This window comes from Nannobrachium achirus (assembly GCF_963921795.1).
Source record: "Nannobrachium achirus genome assembly, chromosome: 13".
NCBI lineage: Eukaryota > Metazoa > Chordata > Actinopteri > Myctophiformes > Myctophidae > Nannobrachium > Nannobrachium achirus.
The window spans coordinates 18292263-18316361 of record NC_137833.1 but is presented as its reverse complement, the minus strand read 5'-3'; the positions used below and the strand labels follow the sequence as shown (position 1 = coordinate 18316361).

The 24099-nt window shown below is 42.7% G+C and overlaps 1 protein-coding gene across 1 annotated transcript in view; it reads right to left on the bottom strand.

Annotated features, from left to right (window-relative positions):
* kndc1 (kinase non-catalytic C-lobe domain containing 1) overlaps positions 1-24099 on the bottom strand; it is a gene marked incomplete at both ends in the record, with an annotated part of 57733 nt that overhangs the window by 14952 nt on the left and 18682 nt on the right. Inside the window, 18 exons of the mRNA XM_080740604.1 lie at positions 1224-1334; positions 2756-2940; positions 3038-3135; positions 3589-3682; positions 5252-5610; positions 7090-7352; positions 10265-10403; positions 11138-11727; positions 12888-13066; positions 13721-13798; positions 14118-14276; positions 14403-14464; positions 14716-14787; positions 15484-15598; positions 16468-16689; positions 17130-17668; positions 17778-17895; positions 21453-21599. Coding sequence (XP_080596730.1) covers positions 1224-1334; positions 2756-2940; positions 3038-3135; positions 3589-3682; positions 5252-5610; positions 7090-7352; positions 10265-10403; positions 11138-11727; positions 12888-13066; positions 13721-13798; positions 14118-14276; positions 14403-14464; positions 14716-14787; positions 15484-15598; positions 16468-16689; positions 17130-17668; positions 17778-17895; positions 21453-21599 — 3530 coding nt within the window. The remainder of the gene's footprint in view (positions 1-1223; positions 1335-2755; positions 2941-3037; positions 3136-3588; positions 3683-5251; positions 5611-7089; positions 7353-10264; positions 10404-11137; positions 11728-12887; positions 13067-13720; positions 13799-14117; positions 14277-14402; positions 14465-14715; positions 14788-15483; positions 15599-16467; positions 16690-17129; positions 17669-17777; positions 17896-21452; positions 21600-24099) is intronic.

Below are 24099 nucleotides of genomic sequence, written 5' to 3'. Positions count from 1 at the left end.
TCCTGCGCGAATCAGTGTTGATAGGCATGCATGGCAATATTCTTTTTGTTGTGTATGATGTCAGTCTAGAGGTCTGCTCAGACTATATAAGTCTTTATCGTCATTTCTCATCAGTTAGTCGACCAAGCTACAAATTGTAACTTGTAAGAGTGTCATAATTATAGGTGACCTTATTTACCTCCAGAGAGGCCTCCAGAGAGGCGAGAAGAGGCCAGAAGATGAATATTTTAGTTTTTCAATGTCTGTTCATTTGTATTTTAAACTTGTATTAGCTGCCTGTCATTTATAACCTGTGAAATTACCCACAGTCTTTCTAAAAGTGTGGTTATTTTATTGCTTATCAGTGATATTCATCTAATACAATTTTGAAATTCAAATTCAATGGCCTACAGGGTGAACCAATCGGGTGCCTCCGTGTCTATGACATCGTTTTTTATGACGTATTTTCTCCGGCCTAAACGCGTTCTAAATCAGGGTGAACCAATCGGGTGCCTCTGTGACTATGACATCATGGACAAAGCAACAGAATCGAAGTGTTTCATTGGTCTAGCTAACTCATGTCATCATCATTAGTGACATCATAATATTTTTCAAAAGCTGTTTATTTGTATTTTAAACTTGTATTAGTTGCCTATCATTTATAACCTGTGAAGTTATCCGCAGTCTGTCTAAAAGTGTGGTTATTATCTCTGCTTATGTGTGATATTCATTTAATACAATTTTGAAATTCAAATTCATTGGTCTGTTCAGTTTGGTCAATTCATAATCAAGTAAGCATTTGATTGGACACCATGTTTATTTTGTCCGGCCTAAAGGGTGAACCAATCAGGTACCTCTGTGCCTATGACACAATTTTTTATGACGTATTTTCTGCGGCCTAAACGCGTTCTAAATCAGGGTGAACCAATCGGGTGCCTCTGTGCCTATGACATCATGGACAAATCAACAGAATCAAAGTGTTTCATTGGTCTAGCTAACTCATGTCATCATCATTAGTGTCATCATAATTTTGGTAAAAAAGAGGTCTATAGGAGCGGTTTGCACCGCTCCAAAACTAATATGTAAGAAACAAAAAACGGAGGGACCCACAAAAATGTGTCTGTGACCCACAAATGGGTCCCGACTCCCGACCCAGTGTTTGGGAACTACTGTTATAGGTAATGGTAAAATATAAAGGTTAGATATAAGCAGCCATACAATTAGATACGGTATACAGAACATACCTTGAGGAACTGATGAATCTGTCCATTAGGAACTGCAGAAGCTCCTCTGGAGTACAAAAGTGGCGATAAGTGTACAGGAAGTGTTGGACGTACCCTTCCAGAGCCGCATTTCTAGAACCAGATGGAACATTATACTATCAACACAAACAGACTGTGCAAAGTCTTATATACATATACCATTATATTACATATACTGGTACATACTGTAGCAATAGCCAATTAACTGACCCATTAAAATGTTATGAGATCCTTCAGAATATTCAGGGATATAGAAACGTATAATATCATATATTTATTTCTCTCTCTCTAGCACAGTACAGTGTAGGAATGCATATTTAAGGGAATTGCAATGATGGTGTATTGGTGGGCGGTATGAGACTATTTTCCAGAAGTGCTATATTTTAGTGAAAATATATGTTTGGTAGGTGTACTTATTATATTTTCTGGATACGAGTAGTTTTAGAATGTATTACAGAGATGCGTTGGTGTAGTTTTGCTGAATCTCTGTGCAACTTGAAATGGCGACCATTTATGACCTGTGAAGGCATGTGACAAACATTAAGCATTTTCAGTATCGTCAGGGAATAGTATCAGAATAATGACCAAGGAATGTCTTTAAGTAGCATGTGAGGGGTCTAACTAGAGGTTATTCATCATTCTGAATCTCTGACTAGTAGGCATACCCTTGATACAGGATGTAGTAACTTCTAACAGTTACACCCTACCAGACAAACAACACAAGTGTTGTCATCAGTCTTGTTCATTATGTTAACCACCCACAGGTGAATTACATTTTCAACCGTTTTTAATTAGACAAAAAAGCTATTTAAGCCATCCCGCCTGAATACATGTAGTAAAACAATATTGCACTGGGCTGCATGTGCTTTCCCCATAACTCTGTAGTTCCTATTGCACCTTAAACAGATTATGGTGCCTACAATATTAGACATAGCAGCTTCTATGCAATATATCTATCTATCTATCTATCTATCTATCTATCTATCTATCTCACCCAAATTTTGTCCCAGGCATAACTCGGACAGCGTCCGACCGTTCGGCCCTAAAGATGCCGTGTGACCCATATGAGGTGTGCAGAGCCAAACAACAACTCAGATGGACCAACGATTTCCGAGAGAACCGAAAAATCTTGTATATCTTTCGGCCCGCAGGTTGGTATCTGGAATGTGATGTTGCCTCAGGGTGAACTATGGCTAGCATATTAGTATAATATGATGCTGTTGCTGCAGGGTGAACCATGGGTAGCCTATAGTATGATGGATTTCTTGGTGTAGCAGAGTGACTCACTGCCTCAGCCTGATGGCCTCAAAAGTCTAGTATCTCCCTCGGTCCATAGGGATATCCCTTTGTGTCAATGGTTAAGATATTGGACTTACACAAGGGAGACCCAAGTTTGAATCCCGGGTGTTACATTAGCCCTACCATCCAAAATTTCCACCAGCCGTCACTGATAATCTATACTGTATTTACAGTTCCCTTCAATGCATTTCCAGTCAAAGTGTATATGATAATACCTAGCATAGAGATACGAAATGAGACCCAGCGGAGACCCGGCTTGTAGTGTACTCTTCCCTTTGCTGGTCCCAAAGCTCAGCAGAGCAGGGTCTTCAGAGGATCGCAGCTCCACAAAACCAGGACCACACGCTGCCAAGGAGGATAGCTGGGACACCTCTAAACCCCACTGTTCCACAGTCATCATCTGGACAGACACACAAGTCAGATCAATTGTTAGTAGCTGCACTACACTACACTGAAGCAGCCCATTCAGGTGGATGTACTAGTTTGTGTTGCTTCACCTCAAGGTATTTCTTCACAGAGACCAGGAAGTCCACTCTGGATATCAGCTCTTCAAGTTGGGGCTTGAGCTTGGATGACATCAGTTTGCTCTGAGAACCTTTGGGATTAATATACTATTGTTATTTGATTTATATAAATCTTTATTATTATGTTCCTGCAACTAAATGTTAACATTTAATTTTCATTTAAAGGAGAATTGAGGACTAGTTTTCAAGCGCATGTTAGGGGGTGGGATCTAACGTCCGTTCTAACGTCCGTTCGTCTTTTTACAACAGACCATTATTGACAAAACTCTGGGGATACATATATGAAGGACAGATGTAAACAAGAAAAAGGAATTGCCAAGCGATACAAATAAGCTATTTAGAGTAAAATACCACAGCTCGTGGTCAGAGCTGCTGAGGACTCGAGATGAAAAAAAAAAAAAAAACAAGAAAACAAAAGTGTACCGATCGTTCTGGGATCAGAATTAATGTAATAAAACAGCTAGTCCGGAATTCTCCATTAAGCCATCATCATGTACTGTAGCACCATGCAATACTGTAGTCACCTTTGTTTTTTCTGTCTTGTTGGCTCAGCTTCTGGTAGAAATTTCGAGTTTTCCTCAGATTCCTTGTCTCTATCGTCAGTTGCTGTTGTAGCTCCTGTATAGAGATTAGAGAAGGTGAATTGAAACTCAAGCAAATGTCTCCCAAATCAAACAATATTTGTTTTAATTGAAAGGAGCCAAATGGTGTATGGTGGTATAGTATCAGTGCTCCAGAACAACAGCCCTATCCAAGTGCGCGCACAACCTCAAAAAGACTTCATTACTATTCTATTATAAATCATAACAACCTCTGCTGCCACAGGCTAAGTTCAACATATTACCATTCAAATCAAGTTGAGGGAAAATAATGTGCAAATTACCTTAACCCTCCCACCCCACGTCTCTCGTTCGTGTTTACCCCAAAGCCTGACCATGGCCTACTTTGCACCAGATTTGAATATCATTCCTGTAAATGCTAGAAAGAAACTAAGAAGTGAAATTAATTTGAATATCTAATTGTTTCTCCAGAAGTAAATAACATTACAATGGGAATGAAACTGTGATAATAAAGAAAACTCCCCAACAACAACAGCAGCAGCATATTTCCAACCAGCCATGGGGAAATCAAAGGAACTTCAAAATGTCATGAGAACAATAACAGGATTCTGATCAAATATGCAGTGTTGCTTCAATTATCTGTTGAATAGCTATACAAACAATACGTTTGTGTATTGCTTTTCAATCAGTTACAAACGACTTTATGCAGAACTAAGCATTTCTGAAAAGCACTTTGTAACCTTTTTTTTGAAAAGTGCTATATAACTAAATACATTTACATTTTAATGCATTATAGTCTGCTAATAATATAAGCACTCAATAAATAAGCATAACAAAAATCATAATACAGTATTTTCTGGACTATAAGGCGCACCTGACTATAAGGCGCACTGTCAATGAATGGTCTATTTTCAAACTGTTTTCATATATAAGGCGCACCTGACTATAAGGCGCACATAATAGGCGCTACTGTTGCGTTATGCATCCAACAGATGGAGCTGTGCTAAAGGGAATGTCAATGTCAATGAATGATCCATATATAAGGCGCACTGGACTATAAGGCACACTTTAGTTTTTTGAGAAAATTAAAGGCTTTTAAGTGCGCCTTATAGTCCGGAAAATACGGTACCTTACTTTTCAAAAAAAAGGTTACAAAGTGCTTTTCAGAAATGCTTAGTTCTGCATAAAGTCGTTTTTATAATTACTTACAATTTGGGATACTTGGCAAATGGCCATACTAACACTGGTATATAATAATTGTGTACTTGCAATATCTCTCTATAGTCTGTTAAAGTGTAATAATGCCACCTTAACCAGAGTAGATGAATGGCTAACTATACACACATCAACAGTGGTTGCTAGGTTAAGAGTATGACATCATTTTTAAGCACAGAACTCGTGTAGCATAGCACAGAAAGAGGCACAACTCTCTTTTAGGTATTTATGTATAATGTTAATCTACATGTTTTACAACATGCATTTTGATCACTCTAAGAAGGAACATCACTAAAATGTTTTACAACATGCATTTTGATCACTGTATGAACGAAACATCACTAAAAAGCAGGTGGTTATGATTCACTGGCTGTCATTTTGATTTAAGCCCACAGGGTTCCGGTTCACCTACCTGCATCTTCAGGTCCAGGCAGGGCGTTTCTGAGTGCTGGCCCAGATTCAGAGCATACTGAATCACCTCCTGGCTGAAACAGTCCTCTCCATAGAAGGCCAGGGCCCAGCGCGGGCTGAAGCTCATGCTGGATTCCTCCGATCGGGATCCGGGGGATAGGAGTCGCTCTGAGACTAGGGAGTCACTGTCCTCCATGTCCTCTGAGCATTCAGGGCTCATCTGGCCATCATCGTGGCCCCCCTCTCTTCCCAACAGCGAGTCAGCTTCAGAGGGGCTTTCATCGTCGGCCCCCGCAGGTCGATCGCCTCCCTCCATGATCCCGCCACTACCGGAGACGTCACCACTGGCAGCCCTCACACCTAGAGACCATAGGAGAGGGATAGCAACCGAGAGAGAATGAAGAGGAGAGAGAAACAGAGAGAGAAACAGAGAGACAGGGACAGAGGCTGAAGTGGGTGCACAAGGAAAACCAAATATTGCTGAGGAGGGAGAGAGGGAGTGAGGGAGGCAGAAAGTGGGAAGGCAGAGTTGGGAGTTGACTCTGTGAAGGCTGGATCATTTGAAAATTATATCATCAGTTGCTAACCCTGCTATCTTGCTTACCGTGCTATCTTTAACCCAAGGGTCTTCAACAGGGAGTCCGGGACCCCTAGGGTGTCCTCAGAGTTATTACAGGGGGGCCACCAAATCTTTGTGTGAAAGGATAATTCTTTTCAATTAAAAACTTGAACCCTTGCATACCTAATCTGAGGAGAACGTAAGCCAAAAATAGCCGATCTACAAACTCTCAACGCCTTGCACTTGTAGATCGGCCATTTTCAGCAAATATGTTTGGTGTAGAGGTAAAAGACAGCAGACCAAGTACAGAGAGAAAGGTCAAGTTTACTAAGTATCGACGATTTAAGTGGCTAAATGTCTGAAACACAAATCCAACAGACTGATGACAGTGCTGTCAAACAAGTCGATGAAAACCTGCATAACGCATTTAAACGCATTAAAAAAGCAGATGTACAAGCTCACATCGTGTCGCTATTTATAGAAGTATAGGGTTTAAGTGGTTATGTGAGACTCAAAACCCAACACAGAATGTTCTACTCTGTCTGGGGTGGAGACGAAGAGCTCATTCTGTGTGTGTGTGTGTGTGTGTGTGTGTGTGTGTGTGTGGACAGGGAATTACTACTTTGTGGGGACCTCATGTCCCCACAAAGATAGTACAATCGGAGAAAAAAACCTTGTGGGGACAAATTTTAGTGTCCCACAAGGTATAGGGTTAGGTTTAGGGGTTAGGTTAGGTTAAGGGTTAGGGTTAGGGGTTAGGTTTAGGGATAGAGGTTAGGGTAAGGCCACAGGACTTGCATAAAAATGAATGGAATGTCCCCACAAATATAGTAGACTATGTGTAATGTCCCCACAAAGTAGTAATTGCAAACCTGTGTGTGTGTGTGTGTGTGTGTGTGTGTGTGTGTGTGTGTGTGTGTGTGTGTGTGTGTGTGTGTGTGTGTGTGTGTGTGTGTGTGCATGCGCGCGCTTTTGGACAGGAAGTTAATTCCCGTTTCCACAACAACACCCGTCTGATGAGGGGATCTTTGCAGCCTCAACAGCATGACTTGGACTTTCCTGAATGTGCTGCAATCTTAAGAACCGTATCCAACAGTCAGTCAAGGCCATACCAACTCCAACCCACTGCCAAACAAAGTGGAACACGCTGAAACTTCACAGCTGCATGTTTTCAATTACCGTCCAAGCAATATGCATACTGCCACTCATAATATCAACGGTCATACGTACAGTTATTAGCATCTGCTGTAAAGATAAAGAGTCAACAGTCTGTCTCGTACCTGGGCAGACATGGGGCAGATTCTCTTCCGATCTCTCTTCACTGTTTCTGCACAAAGGCTCAGATTTCCCAAGACCAGGCTGGCTCTCTGTCCTCTTCCGTGCAATTTCAGCAACAGTGGGACTGGCAACATGTATGTTTCCATTCAGGTCCAGACAGCCATGCAGGTGCACCTTGTTGCTCCCCGTCCAGATAGTGGCTGTCGACGGTGCGGCGGTGGCTGCCCTTTGCAGATCCTTTGATGGAGGCTGCTCATTAGAACCTCTGAATGGGGAAGATCACACAGATGCACAAATGCATGATTGCACGCACGCACGCCACACACACACACACACACACACACACACACACACGCACACGCACACGCACACGCACACGCACACGCACACGCACACACACACACACACACACACACAGGTTTTGAAAACTTGACCTACATTCATTCCATATCCCCACATGATAACTTAACCAATTGAACCCTAACAGATACATGCCTAATTCGAAACCTAACCTTAACAGATACATGCCTATACCGTATCCCTTGATTATGAAATTGCAATGTAACCAATTTGTTTTGATGGCTTTAAAATGTGGCCTATTTCAGGAACAGACACACACACACGGTAAGACAAAAACACAGCCTTCACCAGACCCCAACTTTAACCCCTTTCAACCCTGGAGTTTCTATTTGGGCATGTCATTAAAGGTGAAAAATGTTTTTCCCCCTTTACAAGCTCGCAACATATCGAGTTACTTTGTGAGCTTTTAGATTTGAGTAGCCACAGTCTAAAATATGTCTTACTGTTAGTGTTTAACAACCAAACATGAAGAGACAACCCAGTGAGATACAAACATAATATGCACAATTGAATTACATCTCTGGTCCATGTGAATACCCAACAGAAACAAACAAGCCTGGGGGGGAAATCATTATGAAAGTCAAACTTGCCGCGGCAAACACTCACTTCAAAGACACACTTCAGACATCTTGCAAGTCAATGAGAATAAATTGAGTCACGACGACACCCTCACTAACTCTACACACAACAATCCTTAAATAATTCATCACTGGCTTTGGAGTATCCCCACAAGAGAGAGTCCGTTGCTGCACAGCAGTTGTACAAGACTAGTCCAACTCTGACTAAAGGGATTACCCCCATACCCACCCCCTTCTCAGCTCTCTCTGTCTCTGTATCTGGAGCTGTGAAGAAGCAAAAATGACAACTCAAGAACCGAGTCTAGTGTATATATCCGTCTCTCCAAACCTCTGACGTCTCACTCTACAGCCACAGCAGATTTAGAGTTCTCTTCTTCATGAGTAGACCTGTGGGGAAGAGTGCGGCAGATGCCTGGATGGAACCATGTCTGGCTGGGGGACCGTGTCACTGTCCCTCACTGGGGTGTCGCACCAAATTCTGGGCCCTGGGTACAGGGATTCACTGCGGGCCCCCCATGAATGTTCTTCATAGTGGGAGGGGGTTTAACACATTTAAACTGGGAACGCATTATTAGGCATTATTTTGTGCTTTAACTATTGAAAAATAGCATATATACAAGCTCACAGCGCGGCACCAAGTCCCGCGCTGCGAGCTTAAATATTTCAAATTCAAAAACCTATGTTTCTATGTCAGTGGTGCTCAAACCTTTTCATGTGAAGGACCACCAAAAGTATATGTATTTGGCCACAGACCCCCGTCTCAAAATATTTAGTTCCAGGGACCCCCAGAAGCAAAGTTTTAGTTACAAATGTTCGCATAAAAAAATACATACTATATTCAAAGATTTGCACACATTTCCGCGACTTTTCAAAAATAGCAGATCTACAAGCTTGCAGCGCGGCACTCGGTGCCACGCTGTGAGCTTGTATATCTGCTATTTTTCAATAGCTAAAGTATAAAATAATTAGGGCCCCTCCACCCTGGGCCCTAGTAACTCAGTCCCACTTTTCCCCCCCTTGTGACGACCCTGATCCCTCAGCCACTCCCTACCTTCCATACGGATGACGTGCAATGGATAGATGTTCATTCATATACTTAAGGCTCCTCAAGGCTAATTGGGAGTATATCTTCGCTGTCGTCCAGAAACCTTGTATCTAATCAATATTATAATCAATGCCCTACTTCGTCACACTACATAGCGTCACACACAAGTAGCAAAAACAGACGATCTACAAGCTCAATACGCATCCCATAATGTGTCTGTGGGTTTTATAAATAATGAACCAATGAAAAGAAATAAGAAGAGCTTATGACTAAATAATAACTACATTGGATCCATTGGAACACTGGCTTCTTTTTCCATTTCCTGACAAAGTAACAGTTTTGGACATACAAGGTTTCCACCGACAGTGAAGAAGGGTCTTTGAATGCCTCTTCAGTGGTGCTTGGCGATCCCCTCAGTACTAACCAAAGCACACTTCACTGGCGGTTGCCATAGGGACCATTCTAGCTTGCAAGTGAAGTTTGCATGAGGTGCGTGCGGTGTGAACGCTATTTTAAGGTGCATGTAAGTGTGTGTAGGAGGAGAGGTCATTTGCCAGTGTGACTGAAGCACCTTAAGTGTCAATTATGAAGAATAAGTGCCTTTCTCCACAAAGGCAAGCCAGCATCATTCCCATTTTGCTATAAATAAAGACATTGTCTGGTCGAAGTAGGGTAATTATTCATTAACATATTTTTATTCATATCATAATCATTCTTTCCACCTATGGTGTTTTTGTGAATTTGGTAGATTGTAGATTGCACAAATGCAGCAGTCCAATTTTACTTTGAAAATGTACCACATATGACACTATACAAAAGTGGAAGTGTATTTGTTTGAGTTTTTTTTATGCAGGAAACCAAGGACTGAGATAGGCCAGATACTGTATGCAAGATAAGAAAGGAGTCGGATTCAAAAGGTCACAACATATTAGCTCTGTGTTATAATATAATAATAATACATTGAAATGAATGAATATCAACTGTATTTTTAAGGTGTTTGTAAGAAGGAAATGATTGACTAATGGCAATTAGAAAATTTAAACCCAGATATCATTATCATGCAGTGTTGCTTGAGCCACCTGATCCACCTTTTGACACAACCTTTTGAGTATTCCTGTCTAGATCAGTGTTTTGATGGTGTTGTGTTTGCAGCTGTAAATGAAAGGACACTGGGATCTAGGAAGAGCTACTCACAGGGTGGATGGGCTATAGTTGACCAGGCAGTGAAGCACACCTAGCAAGTCTTCTTCCCAGTACAGACCACTGAACCTCTCCTTCACAACGCTGGCAAACGTCTGGTACTGCAGGTCCTTCAAAGAGAAGATGTACTCCCCTCGGAAAAGAGAAACACAAAGGTCCATTTGTATACAGTAGGTATGAACAACACTGCTGTATATAAAATAAAAAAATACCAGGTAAATTTAACCACACACTGCAGACATTTGTGCACATTGGTGCCAATGATAATCGTATATTATGGAATATATTATAGAAGGAAGCCATTGAAAACCTTTTATCCGTGATTTTGTTTAGTTATACTGCAACTGCCCTTGCCAAAACATACAGGAGAGTCATAACTAGTGACAATGCTTCCACATAAAAAGTAACCTTTTTCCTGAAAAAAAAAGAAAAAAATTGTGACTGGACACTGTGAAATATGTACACAACATTAAATGTTCATTTAATGCTCAGAGTGTATGCAAAGAAAATATTCACACATCCACTTAGCTAGAATGCAGGTGCGTTGGACAGTAACAAATGAAAAATCCTGCACACTGCTCAAGTGAGACAATCACTCTCCCGTAGGAGTGGCTCTCAATGATTGTCTGTGACTTGTGTGTGACAATTCACCCTTTCCAGACATTATTTTCTTAATGTGCAACATTGTTTTCTCACTCAAAGTAAACTGTGTAAGTGTACCCCCAGTTTTACTTGCAAGCTGATCCCCAGCTAAACGACTGATAGTTAGGAACCAAACGCACAAATGCATTTACATTTGTACAATCTAACACAGCGGGTCCTTGAATTTTGAGAAGTTTGAGAATCATTGTTAGTGAAGGTACATACCCATAGCCAGGTCCTCTGCTCCATCCTCCAAATAACCATCAAAGGCAAACTCTCCCCTGAGCAGGTCAATCACCTCTTGTAGGGCAGGATGGACATTGGTTCTGTGGCGTTCTGAAGAGGATGCATCCTTACCTGCCTCTCTGGGATCACCTCCCCCATTGTGGGCGATGTGCACGGCATGCTCTGGGTTTCCGTTGTGAGTGATAGAGCTACCGTTGGCAAAATAGGGAGGTGATCTCAAAAGCTGCTGTGTGGGACTCAAAGAAACACTCAGACAGTCAACCGACAGGCCATTGTTGCCCCCTGTGTGTGTGGTACAACCCTGGACAGAGTTTGTGATCAGGGGCAGATTCAGCTCCAACCCAGGGATGGATTCTGGTGTTGTGATCTGGACTGGCACCAGGGTAAGGTGTCCAGTCGCGGGGTCCTGACGTAGTAGGTAATTGATGACGAGACTGCAACCATTGAGAGGGGCAGATGACAGCGGAGGATGTGAAACTCTGAGGCCCTGCTTGGCTTCATCGGGGGACGTGAGAGGAGAGTTGACCAGGGTCCTGTCGCTAGAGGTGGATGTGCTGGTGCTCGCAGCCCTGTGATTAGAGGGGAGGTCCAGCCGAACTGCGCGTAAATCTGAGTCAGTTTGTGTGAGCGTTGCGTCCTCAAAGTGTGAGGTGAAATCCAGGCCTGTTAACTGTATGTGTTGGCTGCCGCTGCTTCTTGCAAATGCATACACAGCCCTATAACACAAGTGATTTGTTGACTGATAACATTAACTCAAGGGGGAAATTCAGGGTGTCACAGCAGAATAAGAACACACAATCTCAAGAATATAAATTTTCTTCAGCACCAATTCATCTGTTATTCTTTTCTCATGTCTAAGTGTAGTCTGCAGTAAGCACCATTCCCATCTGACACAATAACTATAAAGATAACAATGAATATATTAAAACTATATATTTTATAGTTATAGTTATAGTGCTCAGTGTGAATGGTCCTGTAGACTTGACTACATCCTCTGCCTATTGTTTTTGATTATACTAGCCCTTACCCGTTCAAAGATATGAGCTCCAAAATGATGTGCAGTGTGTGGGTTATGGGATGTGCACTGTGCACACAGTATATGAGGGATGGAAAGTAACTTTAACTGGTGCTTGCATGATGTAGGAGCATCAATGTAAGAAACCCGTTTCGTTTAATGGCTACAGAGATACTATTCCCCTGCCTGCACACACACACTTCCCCCCCCCGTGTGTGTGTGTGTGTGTGTGTGTGTGTGGGTTTGTGTGTGATTGTGCTAATGGCTTGAACAACAGCGCCCCTCCCTTAACATGTGTGGTCACAAAAGGTACTGTAGGCTAAATAGATATAGATACACCATAAAAATGCTAATGTACAGCATACGATTTGTGAAAGTGACAAACGGGCTTCACAGTTATGTCAGGTGTGTTCATATGCTGATGGTGATGCGATTTCAGATCAATTGCTCCAGCCACCGAGGAGAAACGCTGGGACAGACAGACACTCACTCACTCACTCAGTCAGACATTCGCAAAATTATAGTATAGATGTGTTATCTTTTCACAAAAGCACTCTTTCTATTAGGTTGGGTTTAGAAAATATCCCAATCTATAAAGATACTAGCTACTTTTGGCAAAACTGCTCCTGGAATAGGGATGCTAGGGTTCAAGTGGTTTATTAAAGCACTATCAGTTGACCATACAAGCTTAAAATGAACACCGCACATACATACCCCTCAACGGCAGCCTCAGATAGTGGGGTCCCCTCCCCTGAGTCCTCTTCCCTGGTCAGGATGATGGGGGTGAAGTGTGTGGCGATGGAAGTGAAGGCCTCTGGGAGGGTGAGTTCTTTTCTGACTGCATAGCTGTGGGGAATAGGGCCAGGCATAGGAGCCAGACGGCTCTCAGTGGCCTTCGGCATAACGCCTACACACAGTCACAACAATGGCAGTTACAATATCGATGATATTGTCTCATGCAATGTACACTGGTCAATTTCAAGTAAATTCAAAGGGAGGTGTATATTAACAATGGAAAAAGGTTGAATGAACCTTTTTAACCACATTAACCCATTTTGGGCAAATGTTCACCTTTTCTTCTTTCTTTTTTCCCTCCAAAATAGTGGACATACCAGATCTTCAAACTCACAACACATTGTGATGCGCCGTGCTGTGAATTTGCAGATCAGCTATTTTCTCGATTTGTCGTACATTTCAGTATATAGGGATACATTTAGATTAGCTGTACAAGTCACCCGAAAAGGTTTATTTTCTTTCTTTCAGTATTGCATGAGGGTCTTCTTTATGACAGTTGATCTCTCTTACCACCATTGATATGTGTTGATTCCTCATATGGCCTCTGCTCAATGCCCAGTCCATTTTCCTCAGCTACATCAGTGCATCTGGACAGTGGCTAAAAGTAAAGTAAAGTTTTGCGAGTGTTGCAAAAGACCCTCCAGGATGCCATTACACGACTACATAAATGAACTTAACCTTAATATTATCATTATCAATATTAGTAATAATAGCTGTAGCAACAGTAAGTAGCACATTTTGAGGAGGCTTACCTGGTGAACTCTATTGATGAGTTTGGACCATACAGTTTCAGCATTGGTCCCTTGACGTGATAAGTAATCACGACAGATCTACAGCACAAAGATACCAAAACACAATGTACACTTCACACATGATCACTCACACTCCATAATGAGAGCAACAGTTTGTAATAATTTTGGATATAGCCAGCAATACTAATGAATTATTTACTTATGAGATGGGTTTGCCCATATCATAGAGTAACAAATGTACATGTTGCATTTTGGAAAGGATAATGTCTGTTCAAGTTATGATATCCAGATCACTGTGCAGAACAGCAAAGGAGAACATGCAAAACGCCTGTGAAGTGGAAAGACTAGTGTAAAGTTTGATTTTATGAACATGTCAATAGTGGCGAACAGATGCTACCTTCTTAGCCATAGCAATGGAAGGTCTCTCGATAGGTGTTCTCTTTGCCATCTCAAGCAGTAGTCTCTTCAGTTTACGAGGCATGGCCAGCTTTTGATGAGGTGCTAAATTGAACTTGGCTGTGGCCCAAAGAATAGCAGCCACTGCATACACACAAGCCTGGGCCAACCCAGAAAAACATGAAGAGAGACAAGCTGTCATAAAGAAAAACACTTGATACGATTTGTCACTTGATTATTGGAATTATATTTTATAAATAAATGCCAGGGGTTGAGTTTGATAAACCTTTTCTGTTAGGATTCCATGTTCTTGATATTCAGGCGCAAGGTAAAATGCATCACAGGAGCCTGCAATAAATACAACACATTATTGAATTATTGTCTTGAAGCCATTAACTTTGAATCTTCTGTTACAATAACAAGAATGCTTTTGCCGAACTCTAGCCTGTTTTAAAGAAAATACATTTAAACATAAGCTGAGCAATGAAGAATAACAAGATTGTTGCACTTCAATGTTGTAAACAAAGGAAGACCCCAGACGGTGGTAAATACTAAAAGTACATAAGAGTATTGAGAGTAGGAATAGAAAGACTCCTAACCTATATTTTTGGGTTTCAAGAAAAGCACTTCTCCTTCGCAACCAACATACACTGTGTCAAGGCAAAGATAGGCTGTTAGAAAAGAGAGAAGATGGAGTTAAACCAAACATGAACTCTCGTTGCCATTTCCATTGTTGCTAAAAGGTAAGAAAGAAAGATAAATACATGAGTAATATGGTAAATAAAAATGAAATATAAACTGGAATATAGTAGCCTGATTTCAGACTCAGCTCACGCTTTAGTCTGAAACTGTGCCCTATTCCGAGCGATTTACAGGGGAGGGACTTTTCGCGGCGGCGCACGGTGATCGAGACGCACGGTGGACACAACGCACGGTCGTGGCGTGTGTGTGTGATTGTGTGTGTGTCTCTGTCTGTGCCAGTGACTGCTTCCACACAGAACTGCGACCAGAAACATGTAATCAGCATTAACAGCTTGGTGAAATCAGCGCGCGCGCGCGTGTGTGTGTGCCTGCCTCAACCTGCCTGTGTGTGTGAACGTTTGAATCGTTTCAACTGCTGCGCGGATTGGATATTCGTTAGACCCACCCCCACCTCCCGCGCTCATTGGATCAGCCGCAGTTTTTGGCTGCTACTGCCGATTCATGTACTCAGCTCCAGACCAGAGAAACAGTCCACTCTGAGAGTGGGCGGGGTCTATGGTCTGGAACCAGGCAAGGAATATAGTGAAATATATGAATATATTTTGTCTTTGTTCTGGAATAGGATTTGGCGATTCAGTGGGTTTCATTCAGCAGGAGATACTCACTTGGGAAGTCAATGTAGGTCTGCAGCGTGGCAAGGCATGTGTAACACAAAGCCCAGAGCTCGTTGACCGTCAGCCTGCGTCCAGACAGCACCAGCAGCTCTCTGAGAGAGATCCACTACATGAAACATAGACCAGAAGGAATAGAAAAGAGAGGTAAATCTGTGCACTAAATTGCTCCACATTTTGTAAGCTTAAAATTGATGAAGAACATGATTCAAATCTATCCCTCTGTAATAAAGTCAGGTCAGCGGTTTCTTCCGCTAATGATTATCTTTTTTTTTTTTTATCCTACGATTTTAAAATAAAGCCCTGCCTCATCATACAAGACTGTCGCACAAAACTAGTGAAGCAGATCTACAAGCACACAACGCCTCACGGTGCGAGGCATTGTGTGCTTGCAGATCAGCTATTTTCACTAGTTTTAAAATTGTTTCTAAAATGATAAAAATGCAAAACAAAAGGTTTTGGACATACAAGGTTTCCACCCGCCAACGACCATACAGTGGTTAAAATAACTCTTACTGTATACCAGTGGTTCTCAACCTTTTCAGGCCGCGACCCCCAAAATAATCATATTTGGGACTCCCCCACCCTGACGAGCACTAAGACTTGAGGCATTACATTTTGTATCATGGTTCTATTGTGAAAATAGGGTTCGCGTTGCGCGGCGTTGTGAGCATGTAGATCGGCTATTTTCATAATTTCTGCCTCTAATATTTGACAATTTGGCGGCTGACCATTTTTCATTTGTCATTTCAGAGGTATTAAAACTTGCTTAAATTGCCACTTTAGAAATGTGCTATACACGTTGGTCTGATAACTGTTGAGTGAGAAAACAGTGTTGCACATTAAGTTAATCATCTGGGGACCCTCCAAAATAATTTGGGGACCCCCCTGAGGGTCCCAACTCACAGGTTGAGAACCACTGCTGTATACATCTGCTTCAATGTAAAATACAGAAAACAAAACAACAAAACACCGAACCTCATCTTGAGACTCTTCATTGAGGCACAGCATGCTTTTGGTCATGTGGTTGTTGAGACTGCAGAGGCTACTGTTCAATGAACCCTGGTCATCGGCACAGTCCTGTTCCACTTCCTGGTCCCGGCAGGAAGTGCAGGGGGATGCAGATGCAGAGTCCGAGGCAGAGCGCTCTTCACTTTCGCTACACCTCCGAGTCTCTGGTTCTCCTCTGCATCCAGACTCCTGGGCAGGGACGTGCAGAGAATGTTAGAGAGGCAGCGGCTGAAATTTCTAAAAGGACCTTTTGGTGAAAATATCGAAAATAGCAGACCTCCAAACTCACAACGTGTCGCAGCGTTGTGAGCTTGGAGGTCGTCTATTTTCGGTGGTTGATACCACACTGAACTAAGCATAATCAAGTCAATACTGGATATGTGGCATAGAGCATGGATTTCTACAGGGAGAGGGCAATTTATTTTAACATAAAATGCTGCATTCAAGTTCAGGAGTTTGGACAAGGAAATTCTCTTGAATGCTGCCTTCGGGTATGAAATGGAAAGAGGGCGTTTGCATTTCTTTCACCATAGTAAAAAATTGCATTCATGGTCTGGAGAAGGCACTTTTTACAGGCGGATAAAAGGGCAGGGGCTCAAGCCCCCTTTGCGGTCTATGTGTACACGTGCCTGCTCCTGGGCATCCTCCTTCCCTCGCCATGTGTCAGTGTCCAACAGAACACTCAGGCAGTCGTAAGAATCGCAGGACAACCCCCGGGTGAATCGCCGGAGACTTTCGTCCCACGCGGCAGACTTGCAAGCCGAGCATCCGTCCGCCCCTATCTCCGTGAGGTCGGTCACGTGCCCGCTGATGTCCCCGTGTGAGGCGGGCGGGGGGTTGTTGGAGTCGGGGACGGAACAGGAGCGGTTCAGGACGCCCCTCGCCCTGGCCAACCTCTGCTGGGCGCGTCTCCTCAGCGGGGAGCTGGTCTGGGACCGGCAGTCCCGCTCGTCTCCGAGGACCGTGGCGTCTCCTTCACCACCGTCCATGTCCTCGGCCCAGAGGGAGGAGTCCCAGGCCACGCATATGTGCTGCCGGGAGAGGCCATTTGCGTTGGCGGCGTTATCCACGGCCGGGTCGCCGGCGCTGTCCGCTGAGGTCATTCGGTTTAGTGGATATCTGGTCTTGGGATGCTGCCATCTCGCCTCCCATGAGCCTTCCTTTCCATCTGTGCTTAAACACAGAAAATAATTAGCACCACGAGACGTCACAGCAGAGGCTAACAGTGCCATGTTTTAACCAGGCAGAGATGTAAAGTGAATATATTATGAGCCGACCTTGAAAGTTTGCGACAGATTCGAGTGAGAGCACCCGTCGTCCGAGAGAGGAGAGTTTGCGGCACACAGATACAGAGGAAGTGTGAGACAGCCTTGCTTCTGCCATAGAGAGGACGTCCTGTGGGGATATTAAAATGTTAAAATAACGGACCATCATGGCTGAATGGTCCAACTTTGATACACAGTGTCATACATAGAAGCTCTCGCTTTTTGTTGTGAGAGTTTCAGGTTTCTCAGATTAACTGTGATTGCGACCGCAGGTGGCAGTTTACTATGAAAACCGGTACATCCTGTCCGTTCGTCCGTAACGCCTCAATGTCTATAGCTGTTCTGACATCACATTGTTGACTGTCAAGACTACTGACTATCATCACCTGGATATCCATGCCCATATATGGAGATCCCTGATGTCATCAATAATAAGCCATCTGGGAATATTCATATATTAAACCCATATTTTGCAAAGCGCATATACATACATGGCCAAGACAGATTTCATTTGCAAATCAAGACTGCTGACTATCATCACCTGGATCTCCATATATGAAGATCACAACACTGACCTCATCAAACCCTGGATATCCATACTTGGAGACGACTGGATCATCACCTAGATCTCCATATATGGAGCTGGTATATATGGATATAGCTGACATGTTCTGACATCGCAGTGATGACTCGACCAGCTCAGCAGAAGGGTATACATGCCAAAGCACCAGTGTTACCAGATGGGAAATGTTGAATTATCGTACCGGAGGCTCAGAATTATCGTATTTGACATGAAACTATCGTACACGGCCAAAAAAGAGAAATCACTCGCGTAAAAACGTAATTTCACCAAAAAATGCGTCTTTAGTGTAAGAAACGACCTCGTTTTAGACTCCTGCGTGACAAAAACGCATCAGGTATGCTGTGTGGAGGCAGGCAACTTCTTGGAGCTTACACAAGTAAAAGCCTGAAACTGGTCTGGAAAGATGCAACCAGTGTTTTTAATGCCTCCAAGTACAGATCTAGGGTCAGATTGACTGATTTCCTGGCTTATTTTGAGAAGCCAAACCAGATCCCAGATCAGCAGCCAGGGAAAATTGTGAATTCACGCTCTTTTTGATGATATGCCGAAATTATCGTACATTTGGGCATTTTTGGAATTATTGATCGTACATCGTACAGAGGGTCAAATTATCGTACAAATACGATAATTATCGTACGTCTGGCAACACTGCAAAGCACCCATGTGCTTCTCGCCCCTTAGGGCGTCTTACTGGTAATAATATTTATTAGAATATAATACGTGTTGACGAATCTGCCTCAACCTACAAAAATGTAGGTGGTGTCCTGGAATCTCTCTGTGTGTGTGTGTGTGTGTGTGTGTGTGTGTGTGTGTGTGTGTGTGTGTGTGTGTGTCAACTGCTCCTGACCAATAGCACTGCACTGACATTGAAGCTCCACTTGGTGGTGCTCCAGAGTGCTTAATGGAAACAGCTGAGCAGTAACTTAATAAAAGGCCAATTTGCTTTATCTAATGGTCAGGAGGGAACAATACCATTTTATTACTACACCAAATATCATTACTAGAACCATCATTTACTTATCCTAAAGGATTGCTACAACATTAGTGTGTGTGTGTGTGTGTGTGTGTGTGTGTGTGTGTGTGTGTGTGTGTGTGTGTGTGTGTGTGTGTGTGTGTGTGTGTGTGTGTGTGTGTGTGTGTACATATATGTATACAGTTTAATCTGAGAAAGTGATATGGCTGTGTGACCATTGCGCTGCCCCTTACTACAGGCATGCAGTGTTTATTGTTTAATTAACATTAAATAAGAAAGATATGATAACCCAAAATAGTCTAAATACAGATAACCTTGTGACCACCATGCCCAAAGCACCCTGCGGTGCAGTGCTTATCTTCATAATTTCTCAAATGATTTAAACATGCATTGCACATGTTCATGTGTTTGTTGTTGAAAATGGGCTATTTTTAACACCATAGTAGCCGTCTATCGATGCGGTGTGGAGAGAGGTGCATTCAGCAATGTTTTCACAACTTTCAACCAACTGATCTCCCGACATCATTCAAATAAAGGCCGGTGCTTTGGGCATGGTCACAAGGCTATCTGTATTTAGACTATCTGGGTTTATGAAATCTTTCTTATTTAATGTTAATTAAAACAATAAACATTGCATGCCTGCAGCAAGGGGCAGCGCAACACAGCCATATAATTTTGCTTCCACTAATGATCAATACATTATAATAAGCTCAGAAGGAATTGGCACAACTGCCTGTCATTTCTGTTTGTGTAGCCTACTGGAGGATACTCACCGCACAAGCCTTGCGCATCCACCAAGTAATCCAACATTTCATCATCATCATCATTTTGCCAATCTATCCTCCCTGTGCATCCATTATCCCATGAAATATTTGGGAGAATGAGCCCTCATTTTTTGCAATGGTAAACTAAAGTGAAACCTATAGAATACCACAGGCTGATTCAGTTGGATATTACAGACCTTTTTTGCCTTCAAGAAAAGCAAGAGAAAGTGCTTATTATATTGGCAAGTTAATGATATGGCATACAAACACGCTTAGTTTTGATTCCGAGAAAATCTGACAGCTGACAGCTGGTGTTTGAATGAGACGAGCTACACAGTCCCATGCTTTGTGTCTGCATTCTGAGCACAGATGCAGCTGTAGCGAAATACCATGGCTATGCGCTGTATTCACACTAAAAAGATTCACCTAAGCACTACCCGAGCACTACTACTACTACCTTGCATTTGAGAAAGGGTCCCCGCTAGCCCTGATAGCAAGGCCAAGCAGCCAACCAGAGAGCTCTAACAATCTCTCTGTCCCCTCTCCGCCACCCCACTGCTATCCAAAGGTTCTCAAACATTTTAGACCCAAAAGATTAATTAGACGTTTGCTTGGGACCCAAATTAGTAAAAATAACTGATCAACAAGCTCAACGTGACTTTTTAAAATCTTTTTGCGACCGCCAGGTCCCAAGTTACTAAGAAAACCTCCACTGGCTGTCTGTCTGTCCGTCTGTCCGTCACGTCATGTCACACTTTTGGCCCTACTCTTATCTCCAGCACTGTTGCCCCTATCCATGGAAAACTTTGCACACATCCTCCTTGGCTGGCTAACCACAACCTCCGCCCCTGATTTCTCACATGCCCCTGTTCTAGCGCCACCATGAGGCTGCGCGTATACATGCGACCTGACGGCCGCTTATCTCCCGAATTAGGGAGTCTTACTAGTTATGAATATATATATATACATTTCTTTTTATGTAGGAAATGAAAAAAGGGGACATTTACTTGCGACACAAACATTTGGGAAACAGTGTCTCTTAGACCAAGGCTAAACTAATCTGAAACTTTTTCTAAACTCAGATTTTCGTATATTTGCATAGAAAAATATCTAGGTCCACAGAACAAAAATATCTAGGTCTAAAAAAATCCACGCCTACACAGATCCACTGAGAATCGGATATTTTAGTAAATCTTCACTTGTTTATCTGGTTTCAAAAAGATCTGGTTTAGCGGCCGAAATCTCCAGCTTCATGTGGCTGCAAGACCCATAATCGGACAAAGAGAAAAGTCCAGATTCAGAAAGGTCCAGATTCGTGTAGCCTAGGCCTTAGTGTGTAAAGTGCAGTGGGCAGTGCTTGGGTATACCTGTGGGAGAGGCCTGTCCTCGGGGTTCTCCAGTTGCATCTGCTCCAGCAGCCTCTGGGCCTCTTCCCCCAGCTCCGCCTGCAGCTCTGGCTCGATGACAAAGTCTAAGGCGGCTGAGAGGGTGCAGCCAAGAGAGTACATGTGGCCCTGGAGCACAGCGCAGGACACAGAGAGAAGAAAAACACACGCATAATCGACCTCAGGCGAACCCAGAGCATCAAAGGTGGAGATAATCTAGACACTGCTGTCAAAATAGGGTTTTCATTGTGTTGAACTATGATCCTTCTTTGATGTAAAATATAACGTATGTACATGGATTTGAGGGGAGCCAACCAGTTAACCAGCAACTATTCTGGGGACATACAGTGCATGTAGTACATACACATACACCCAGTTATTTCTCAGGAAGACGGGAAGTTAAATGGCCATTGCTTGTTGACTATGTTATTTAGATAGATGGTAGGCATGTTATTTAGATAGATGGTAGGTATCTTATTTAGATAGAAGGTAGTATGTTATTTAGATAGATGGGTAGTGTGTTATTTAAAATAGATTCTAGGTAAGCTGTTTACTTGTAGATAGATGCTACAGAGCGTGATATTTTATTTAGACAGATGGAAGGTATAGTATGTCTACTTGCTATTACAGATACGCACATATTGTACGTGCTTGTATTCTTAAGTCCTAGACCATTTATGATGACCATTCATTCATTGCACTTTGTAAGTTGAAAATTGTTATTACAATGGCACCACAAACAGCTCGCTTTACTGCATTAATGTCGCCAGATTTTTAATACGGTTCATTGAATTGATTTTTAATTTGGACTTAAATAGGGGGGAAAAAGATACATCAGGGATGCAATTTATTTTTTAACCTATCCATGCAGCAACCTAGGCCGGTATGAATGAAATCAAGGGCATAATTCACACATCCATCATCCATCAAACCGTCACTTGACATACAGCACAGCTGGGGCTCCTTTCTTCAAGCTACTGGCCATGTTGACATCTATCAGAACTAATACTACTCACATCCTGCAGCCTTGTGTAACAAACAAAGAACTATCCTTCCTTCTACCTGACATGATCTCACTACCAGGAGTAGGGATGGGACGATATGAAAGTTTCATGTCACGATTATTGTGACAAGAGAAATCGTGATTTACAAATAAAAAGGTGAATTGATCCCAGTACATGAGTCATGACGCTAGAGGATAATTTCACAATAAACTTAAATCTCCACAATACGATTATTGTGAGTGTTTTTTATCACAATAAACGATAATAACGATTATCGTCCCATCCCTAACCAGGAGCCCAAGGTTGCAAAATAGAACTATGGTGACAGGAGGATGGAAATCTCATCACTCTGTGAAAGATTATCAAAAAAAAAGAAAAAAAAAAAAAGAAAAAAATAGGAAACAGGATATAACCATGCACCCCAGTGGGCTATAATGGTCACAGCTTGCACACATATGACAGGGCTTTTGTTTTGTTTTGCTTTGCTGCAATCACAGTATATATTATGGCCAACTTTCTGGTAACTGTGGAGCTGAAACAGGTGTTTTTGAGTTCAGATGGTAGACATGACGATTGTTCCAAACAAGTGAAGTGGGACATGGACCATACTTATGTGGTAAACACATGTGCAAGGCGTATCCCGATGCGGGAGACCAAAATAGTTAGGTAAATAGTTAAGCTGTGGGCTGCCCTCCATAAACTCTTATTTTGCCCAAGGTTTGTTGATGGTTATTTTTATTTATTTATTCTTCTATCCTTTATTTAACCAGGGTAGGTCACATTGAGATTTCCATCTCTTTTTCAAATGGGCCCGGGGACATTTTTCAGCAACATATTGTCGCTGTCGGGTGAAAACCTTGTATGTCCAAAACCGTTCGTTTTGCATTTATAATATAAAAAATATTCAAACTAGTGAAAACAGCCGATCTACAAGCACACAACGCCTCGTGGTGCGAGGCGTTGTGTGCTTGTAGATCTGCTGTTTTCACTACTTTAGTGCGACTGCCTTGTATGATGTAGCAGGGCTTGGCTTTGCGAAAAAATGTACACATTTGAAACTTGGAGATACAAGGTTTCTGCCCGACAGTGACAATATCCTGCTTCACACAATTACACACATTCACACCTGAGAGCTGCCCAGAACAACCACAATCCTACTGGCAAACATGATTCAAACGTTTATACAGAAACATGGGGACATCAACCTGTTGCAAATGTCTTTGCTGACATTGGGATATACCGGTATCAGTGGTGTCAGTTCAGCAAAAGCTAGAGTATGGAAAAGATGGGAGTCCTCATTGAAAAGAGGCATTACATTTTGTATAACACGGTTCTATTGTGAAAATAGCAGATCTACATGGTCACAACGCCTCGCGCTGCGAGTTGTTGTGAGCATGTAGATCGGCTATTTTCACAATGTCTGATTTTTGTCTCCACCAGCCGAAGGCATGGGGGAGAGTATGTTTTCCCCTCCGTCCGTCCGTCCGTGCGTGCGTCCGTCCGTCCGTCCGTCCGTCCGTCCGTCCGTCCGTCCGTCCGTGCGTCCTCGCAGTTTGTGAGCACCTAATCTCAGTCGCCGTTGGCCCGATCGCTACCAAAGTGAGCACACACATTCCCTGGATGCC